Here is a 9,806-nt window from a genome sequence, read left to right as displayed (position 1 = left end):
CTGCTATTCATAGAGTTTTCAGTGACTAGCGATTCGGAAGTAGTTTGTCACTCTTTCTTCCTAGTCTGTCTTTGTTTGGAACCTCATCTGAAACCTGTCCACCATGGGTGACCCTGCTGGTTATTTAAAATACCGGTGGCATAGCCCTCAGAATCACAGCAATTCAAACCTCCACAGCATGACAGCCAGAGGAGTGGCGGTTGCGTGGTTGCTGTTAAATAGGAATCTTCTTGTGCTAGGGCCCTTAAGTCTGGCTCAAAGCAGAAGCGCAGCAGGGGCGACTGGGTTGTAGAGAGACGCTTTGGGCTGGGCTTGTGGGTCTCTAAGTTGGTCGGTCGACCCCGCCTCAAAGCCATGATCCAACGGTTAGGCTAAGAAGGCTCTCTCGCGTCCGGGGTAAGTAGGACAACCTGACCGGCCCCTGAAGTCTCTTCCTGTTAGGCAGCGTCTCCCCATTGACCTGGTCTCCAGACACCTCTCACCCCGCTGCTCCGTGGTCTGGGTTTCATTTAACACCTCCACTAGATCTGTGCATTTGTCGCACATCATTTAACCGCCGCCCTCCATGATAGAAGCCCTCGCGCTTAAGATATAAACATAACATAACATTTAAAAATTCTTGTAAATAATAGGTATTTAAAAGTATTAGTTTACTAGAGTTCAGGGGGCAGGGCTTGATGGTGGAGTAGGGAGAAATGTGGTGCAAACCTCCTACAGTAATGACACAGAAGATGGATGAAGCAGGCTCAGGGGGCAGTCCCAGAACTCTGAACTACATATAAAGGAATATTTAGAAGGATTGAAAGTTTACTGTTAGTGGGATTTGTAGCAGAATCAAGAAACTTGGTGTTTCCTGATCTGCAGCTGCAAGAGCAGGATCAGAGGAGCACTCCCACTGCAGAGATCTAACCAATCGTTGAAGACAAAGGTATAAACTTGTTCCTGCTCATTGGCCTGTCACATTCTGTGCACCTCCACTCTGGTTACTTGGGGGTGGGTGCCTCAGTGAGTGGATGCTCTGAGTGGTAAGATCTGAGTGGTAAGATCTAAGGTCTTCTAAGCTCGTGAAAAAAGACCTACTCACAGAGGGCTAGAGCTACAGTGAAGCTTCCTGCTGATCTGAAGTGAAGGGAGACGCACAAGAACGCTCAAACTTGCAGATAATACCCAATTGACCTAGCTTCGATGGCTTGATGATCAGAACTTAAATAGAGGAAGATCAAGAGAGTTGATAAATGAAACAATTGTAAAGTGCTACAATTTGATGAACTTTCACCTATACTTATAGATGTAGTAGCTCAAAATACCAACCGACAGGGACGGAGTCTTTCCATCAAGGATCAAAACTATCCCTTTTGTACACAGGATTGATAAGGATGGGCAACTTAGACATTGCTTACCTAAAATGGGGGAGGGGGATTGGGGCTATAGGCACAAAGTAGCTGGCTTACAAGTTTTTAAGGCGGAGTTTAGTTTCAGGGTGTCGGGTAAGCTAGAATCGCCAGTGAATAGTTTTTATGTTGTCTAGTTTCTATGGGTCTGATGAAAGGAGATGGGGATAAGGTTCTTATGATTCAATAGTGAGCAACTGTTATCATGACTAATTGTGACTGTCATAATTGTAAAGGCAGAACTTTTGTAATATAAAGAGGGGAGTAGTTAATCTTAAATTCCAGGAACAGAGGACCCTAGGACCATTAAGGGAGAAGAGCATGAGCAGAATGTGGTACCCTATTCAGAGAAGCAGCAACACTAAAGATGAAGGAAGAGATGATGACATTGAGAGATAGAACAGTTGAGGAATTTAGACACACAGAAAGAGAAAGGCTGTGTGCTTGTGGCCAGGAGGCAGGATTGCAGAATGTGCCCTTTGGTTATTTAAATGATTATATATTCCTGAGTGTTTTTGTGTACATCCCAAAATAAATAAATAACAGAGGGACTAAGCAAATACTGTTGAATGGTGATGCATGGAGGGCGTTGTAATCATTGCAATGATACGAAATATGATAGGATGAGTGCAAAACTGATGTTTTCCCATGTAAACTACCACTTAATGCACAATAAAAGAATAAATAAATAGTTCATACCTTGAAATCCATCAGACTATCTTATGGTGGTAATACTTTTATTTTTCAAAAATATATTTACTTGATAGTTTGTCTTATAATTAATGGCAACCTAGAATTAAAAAACTAAATTGTTTCCTTTATACATCATGTTAATATAATTTGCTTGCTTCTCTTGATATAATGTACTTCCTTCATTGATTATGATTTACTTAATTTACTGGAAATTAATTTTTGTATACAAAAACAAATTTCCAATTAAATAAGGACAGGATAGCTAAAAAAAAAAAAAAAAAAAAAAAAAAAGTATTAGTTCACAATCAAATCCATTCTTTTGTTGGCCTGAAGAATTTCCATTTAGTATTTAGTCTTTTTAACTTAATAATGTAAATGTACAGATAGAAAATTTACTATTTTAAACCTTCTTACCTTGTGATATAATCTGTTATTTTCCCATTCTAATAACTTCTGAATTGATCTTCTGGTCTAAGAAAAAGAATGAACACTTGTTACAAGATGATTTGAAGAGCTATATAAACTGTATTTATATTTTCCTGCTTACTTGTAAGATCACATTAGCTTTTCTTGTTTTTTTTTCTATTAGAAATAAGAGAAAAAGCAATGTAAGAAAAGTAAATGCCAAAACAGGAGCAATATGTGTAATTATTATAGTCATAAAGTGATAAGCAAATGTATACATATATATTTGTTGTTGTTAAGTGCCTTCGAGTCGGTTCTGACCCATAGCGACCCTGTACAGGGTTTCCGAGGGTGTAAAGCCTTACGGGAGTAGAAAGCCTCATCTCTCTCCCGCGGAGCGGCTGGTAGTTTCGAACCACTGACCTTAAGGTTTGCAGCCCGATTCGTAACCACTACGCTACCAGAGCTCCTTATACATATATATATATATGTTCATATATATATGTTGTTAATTGCTGTTGAGTTGATTTTGACTCACAATGACCCTGTAGAGAGGGTTTCCTGTATATGTGGTTGTTAAGTGTCTTCGAGTTGGTTCAGAATCATAGTGACCCCCATATAGGGTTTCTGAGGAGCAGCTGGTAAGTTTGAACTGCCGACCTTGTGGTTCAAATTGACATTGCAATCCAGCGCATTAAGCCACAGAGCCACATCAGGACTCCTTCATATGTGCCCACTGCCACTGAGTCAAATCTGTCTCCTAATGATCCTTTATGTCTATGTAGAAAGAGTGTGTGTCAGTTAGTGAGGCCCAGGATGGCCCAAATGGTTAAGCACTCAACTACTAGCCAAAAGGTTGGTGGTTCAAATCAATGCATATGCATGAGCCTCATAAGACAGACTTGGAGATCTGTTAAGCTTCAAAAACATTATGGAGCATAGTTCTAGTCTGACATACATGGGGTTGTCCATGAATCAGATGATAACTATCAATAATAACATAAATACAAGGGCACTTCAAAAAGTTAGTGTAAAAATTCCATTATCTTTTAATTCCCTTTATCCCCAAACATTGTGAAGCCCTTCATATCCTAGAGTTTAAAAAAATTACTTTATTGTGTTTTTGGTGAAAGTTTACAAAGCAAAATGAAATCTTTAACAGCTTCAATGTTTTCTCCATTCATAGAGATATTGCTTATTGGTCCAGTGGTGAGTATTTTTGTTTTGTTTACATTGAAGTGCAACCCATACTGAAGGCTACGGTCTTTGATCTCCATCAGTAAGTATTTTAAGTCCTCTTCGTTTTGAGCAAGCAAGGTTGTATCATCTGCATATCACAGCTTGTAAACGAGTCTTCCTCCAATCCTGCTACCATGTTTCCCTTCATGTAATCCAGCTTCTCAAATTATTTGTTCAGCATATAGATAAAATAAGTATGGTGAAAGAATACAACATTCGCACACATCTTTCTTAATTTTAAACAATTCAGTGTTCTCTTGTTCTGTTTGAAAAACTGCCTCTTGGTCTATGTACAGGTTCCTCATGAGCACCATTAAGTGTTCTGGAATACTCATTCTCTGCAATGTTATCTGTAGTTTGTCATGATCCACACAATCGAAGGCCTTTGTGTAGTCAATAAAAGACAGGTAAACATCTTTCTGGTATGCTCTGCTTTCAGCCAAGATCCATCTGACATCAGCAACGATATCCCTCATCCCACATCCTCTTCTGAATCTAGCTTGAAACTCTGGAAGTTCTCTGTCAGTGTATGGTTGCATACATTTTTGTATTATCTTTTGCTAAATTTTACCTGCATGTGATATTAATGATATTGCCTGATGATTTTTGCATTCCATTGGGTCACCTCTCTTTAGAATATGTACAAATATGGATCTTTTACATAGTTGGCCAGGTAGTTGTCTTCTAAATTTCTTGGCATAGAAACAGTGCTGCATCAGTTTGTTGAAAGATTTCAATTTGTATTCCATTAATTCAAAATACCTTGAATGGACTTTGGAATTCTCTCTTCAGTATCATTGCCTCTTGATCATACGCTACCTATTGAAATGGATGGCATCAGCCATATCTTTTTTGTACAGTGATTCTGTGTATTCCTTCTTTTTTTCTTTTTGATGGTTTCCGCATCATTCAATATTTTACCATTGTTGTTGTTAGGTGATATCAAGTCAGTATCGACTCATAGCGACCCTATGCAAAACAGAGAAACACTGCCTGGTCCGGGACTAGCCTCACAATTGTTGCCATGCTTGAGCCCAATGATGCTACAACTTTGCCACCTTACCAAACATGGCATCCTTCTCCAGTGACTGGTCCCTCCTGACAATATATCTGAAGTATGAGAGACAAAGTTGGGCCATCCTGGCCTCCAAGGAGCACTCTGACTATACTTCTTCCAACACAGATCTGTTTGTTCTTTTGGGAGTCCACAGCACTTTCCATATTCTCCTTCAACACCATAACTCAAAAGCATCAATTTTTCTACAATCTTCCTTATTCACTGTCCAACTTTCACATGCATATGAGGTTACTGAAAATACCATGGCTTCGGTCAGGGATACCTTAGTCCTTAAGTTGACATCTTTGATCTTCAACATTTTAAAAAAAGTCTTGTGCAGCAGATTTGTCAAATGCAATACGTCGTTTGATTTCTTGACTGCTGCTTCCATGAATGTTGATGGTTGATCAAAGAAGAATGAAGTCTTTGACAACTCCAATCTTTTCTCCATTGATAAGGATGTTGTTTATTGGCCCAGTGGTGAGAATTTTTGTTTTCTTTACACTGAGATGCAATCCATACCAGAAGCTATGGTCTTTGATCTTGATCGATATTTTAAATGCTCTTCACTTTCAGCAAGCAAGGTTGTATCATCTGCATATCACAGGTTGTTAATGTCTTCCTCCAATCCTGATGTCACATGTTTCTTCATATAACCCAGCTTCAAGGATTATTTGCTCAGTATACAAGTTGAATAAGTATTGTGAAAGAATGCAACCATGTCATACACCTTTCCTAATTTCAAAGCAGGCACTGTTCCCATGTTCTGTTTGAACAACTGCCTCTTGGTCTATGTACAGGTTCCTCATGAGCACAATTAAGTGTTCCGGAATACTCATCCTTTGCAATGTTGTCCATAGGTTTTCAAGATCCACACAATCGAAGGCCTTTGTGTAGTCAATAAAGGATAGGTAAACGTCTTTCTGGCATTCTCTGCTTTCAGCCAAGATCCACACAGGTAAACAACTTTCTGGTATTATCTGTTTTCAGCCAAGACCCATCTCATGTCTTCCATGTCCTCTTCTGAATCTGGCTTGAACCTCTGGAAGTTCTGTGAATGTATGATTGTAGCCATTTCTGTATTACCTTTAGATAATTCTGTATTACCTTTAGATAGTATCTTTGATATTGTCCAATGATTTCACCTCTCTTTGGATTGTGCACAAATACAGATCTCTTCCAATCAATTGGCCAGAAAGTTATCTTCCAAATTTCTTGGCATAGATGAGTGAGTGCCTCCAGTGCCACCTCACTTTGTTTAAAGATTTCAGTTTTTATTTCATCACTTTCCGGTGCCTTGTTCTTTGATAATTCCTCAATGCACCTTGGACTTCTTCCTTCAGAATCACTGGTTCTTGAACATATGCTACCTCTTGAAATGGTTGAATATCGACCATTTCCTTTAGTACAGTGACTATGTGTATTTCTTACATCCTTCTATATTTAAAGTTAAGGCATGAATATTTTCATCCATTTGCTCAGCTTGAGAAATGCTGAGCATGTTCTTCCCTTTTGGTTTTCTAATTCCAGGTTTTTGCACATTTCTTTATAATATTTGACTGTCTTCTCAAGCTGACCTTTGAAATTTTCTATTCCTTTCTTTTATGTCCTCACTTCTTTCATTTGCTTTAGCATCGCTACACTGGAGAGTAAGTTTTAGTGTCTCTTCTGACATCCATTTTGTCTTTTCCTTCTTTTTCTGTCTTCTTGATGACCTTTTGAATTCTTCCTGTGTGATGTTCTTGGTGTCATCCCACAACTCTTCTGGTCTTCAGTCTTTAATATCTAATGCATCAAATCTGTTCTTCAGATAATCTCTAAATCCAGGTGGGGTATTTTTAAGGTCATATTTTGGTTCTCAAGGACTTGTTTTAATTTTCTTCAGCTTCAGGCTGAACTTACATATGATCAACTGATGGTCTGTTCCATAGTCTTCCCATGGTCTTGTTTTGGCTGATGATATGGAGCATTTCCACTGTCTCTTTCCACAGAGGTAGTCAATTAGATTTCTGTGCATTCCACCTAGTGCAGTCTATGGGTACAGTTGTCTTTTATGTTGTTTAAAAATGATGTTTGCAGGAGACTTCCAGTTTGGGTGGCAGTAGAGAAAGCCAGGTAGGGAAGTGTCCGTGGTGGAGGGACTGGGATCTCACAGAGGAAGCACTCATAGAACAATTCCAGAGCTCCAGATCTTCCATAAGGTCCAGGATATCAGTTTCCCACACTCACAAGTGAAAAAAGCACAATTATTAAGGAAAATACTGTCAGTTATGAATCTGGACACGGGACTCCCTCTCTGACCACCCCATCATGGCAGAGTTTAGAGGGAGGGGCTATAACCAGACTAGCTCAGGGAATCAGCGCTAAAAGCAGTGCAAAGACATTTTCAAAAAGAGGCACGGGAAACTACACATTTGTCCCTCCTTTTCCCTGACGCACCTTCTTTGCACAGTCCAGACACCATCAGACAGGTGGCTGCACACCCTTCCTTCCCAAAAAAGAGTTCCAGCGCTGACCCCACAGTTTACATATGGTACAGAGACAAGGAGCTTGACAGTTACTTATTACGTCAGCCGCAAAGACACAGCCTTAAAACGGACTTGTGCAGGACCCTTGGTGGCTGTGTGCTGCGGAGTAGGTTCCAAATCCAGGCAACAATGTGCGGGGTTTCCGAGGATGTAGGTCTTTGCGGAAGCAGAGTGCGTCACCTTTCTCCCCTAGTGGGGCTGATGGTTTCAAGCTGCTGACCTTGTGGTTCACGGCCCCATTCATGGCCGCTGCACTACCTGAGCTCTCTGTGCAGGACCCTTAAAAAACAATCTGGGTTCCGGAAACAAGATGGTGGATAGGGTGGAAGTGCAGTGACAAACTGCTGGCAACAACACAGAATACACGAACAAGCAGGCTCAGGAGATGGTCCCAAAACTCTGAACCACATATAAAGGGATATTTAGAAGGTTGGAAGACTTACAGCTGGGGGAGTTTGTGGTAGAAGCAAGAAATCCACTGCTTTCTGGTTCGGGATGCTCAGCTGCTTCAGGAGCCGCCATCTTGTGTGGGGCCAAGTGGGGGAAGGATCAGAGCAGCCACGGACGCCTGACAGAGCCATGAAGATAGAGGTGTGGACATTCTTTTTTTTTGTTTTTTTTGGTATCTGTTCGTTGGTCCCTTGCCGTCTGCGTGCCTCCATTCTGGTGACTATAGGTGTGCCTGAGCTAGTGGACACACCAGCCCTACACTCAGAGGGTTCTACTACACATGTGCACAGATCTCCTCGAAATTTAAAGAGACAGTTTCCACTGAAAACCAAACGGCTGACAGATACTCAGCCCAAGAGGAGACACTGAACTTTTCTTGTTTGCTTTTTGTTCTGTGTTTTAACATGGAAAAGAGAAGGAGAGGGCTGTAGGGAGGGAAAGAGAGTTTAAAAGCAAAACAGGCCAAAGGTTGGATTGGAGCCTGAAGATTAGCATAACAACAAACATTGGCATCTTGGAATCTCTCAGGCAGCTTTGAAGGCAGGAAGCTAAACAGAGGATATTAAAGTCATACTCATATTAGACTACAGATTTTTTTCCCCTTCTTTTTCTTCTCTTCCTCCTCACACTGTTCTGTGATTAGAGACTGCAGTATCAGTCTTGCTTTTGTGGTTGCTGTTTTTCAGTCTTTTTTCTTTCATTTTTATCTCTGCTGGTGTTATATGCCCCCCCTTCTGCATTTGGAGGACTCTTTGTCTCCCTATATTACACAAAAAGAGACAGCAACTGCTGCCATACAGCCAAGCTACAATCACAATCTATGAAACACCAAAACCTAGGCAAGAACCAATACCAACTGCCATATACCAGGGAAAGAAACAACACCTGTGAAAGTTACTCTGAGTTAAACAATAAGAAGAGTGAAAAGGGAAGCCTACATCCTAATCACATCTTCCTGGAAGCAATCAGAGAGCATAAAAAATACCAAAACACATACTTAATTAATTATTAGGGCCACAGATAAGCATTCAACATGTCCAAGAAGCAAAAGCAGATGACCATATCAGCACATGTCCTGAAACAAGACAAAATGTCTGAGACAAATGACCTAGAAGTAGACCTGGACTCCATTCTGGAAGGAGAGCATGCCTTGGAAATGCCTGAGAAGGAATTCAGAAAAATGATCATAAAATGTTTCAAAATACTTTACAATGGAGTTGAGAAAAATAAGAAAGAAGTCAGGAAAGTGCTACAGGAACAATCAAATAAGATACATAGAGCATTGGAAACAATTCAAAACCTACAGAAAGAGGTCCAAACGATCAGTAACAAAATATCAGAAATAGAGAACATTCTGAAAGGTCAGAGGAGTAGAACAGATGAGATGGAAGGCAGAACCAGTGAGCTGGAAGACAAATCTCTCAATACAACTAAGGTAGAAGAACAAACACAAAAAGGATAAAAAATACTGAAGCAGATCTAAGATTCAAGTTAGACAACATGAAGAGGAATAACTTAAGAATTATTGGCATTCCAGAACAAGAAGACTCACACAAGTCCACACAGTAAACAGTTGAAGAACTGCTGGAAGAAAACTTCTCTAACATCCTGAAAAGTGAAAAGATAAACATTCAAGATGCTCAACAAACCCCAAGAAGGATAGACCCCCAAAAGAAAATCGCCAAGAGATATCATAGTCAAGCTCGCCAAACTCAAAGATAAGGAGACACTTCTGAAAGCAGCAAGAGAAAACAGAAGTGTCACATACAAAGGCAAGCAAGTCAGATTAAGCTCAGATATCTCAGCAGAAACCATGCAAGCAAGAAGGCAAAGGGGGGACATATATGAAACACTGAAAGAAAAAAATTGCCAACCAAGAATCCTTTATCCAGCAAAGCTATCAGTCAAATATGATGGTATAATCAAAACAATCCAAGATAAACAGAAGCTAGTGGATTTTGCCAAAGCCAACCCTGCGCTACAAAACATCCTAAAGGGATTTCTGTGGACTGAGAACCAACAAGAACAGACAACAACCAGAGA

General features: G+C 40.2%; 1 protein-coding gene across 2 annotated transcripts in view; it reads right to left on the bottom strand.

The window, feature by feature from the left end:
* Window positions 1–9,806, bottom strand: part of LOC102824170 (cysteine-rich hydrophobic domain 1 protein-like) — a 199,250-nt gene that overhangs the window by 5,210 nt on the left and 184,234 nt on the right. For both annotated transcript variants that reach the window (XM_006873411.1, XM_006873412.1), the window contains one exon: window positions 2,499–2,555. In XM_006873411.1, the coding sequence (XP_006873473.1) occupies window positions 2,499–2,555 (57 nt within the window). The remainder of the gene's footprint in view (window positions 1–2,498; window positions 2,556–9,806) is intronic.

The sequence above is a fragment of the Chrysochloris asiatica genome, unplaced genomic scaffold (genome assembly GCF_000296735.1).
Source record: "Chrysochloris asiatica unplaced genomic scaffold, ChrAsi1.0 scaffold00239, whole genome shotgun sequence".
Lineage (NCBI taxonomy): Eukaryota > Metazoa > Chordata > Mammalia > Afrosoricida > Chrysochloridae > Chrysochloris > Chrysochloris asiatica.
Note: the sequence above shows the minus strand (reverse complement) of the source record. Positions and strands in the feature narration are given on the sequence as shown.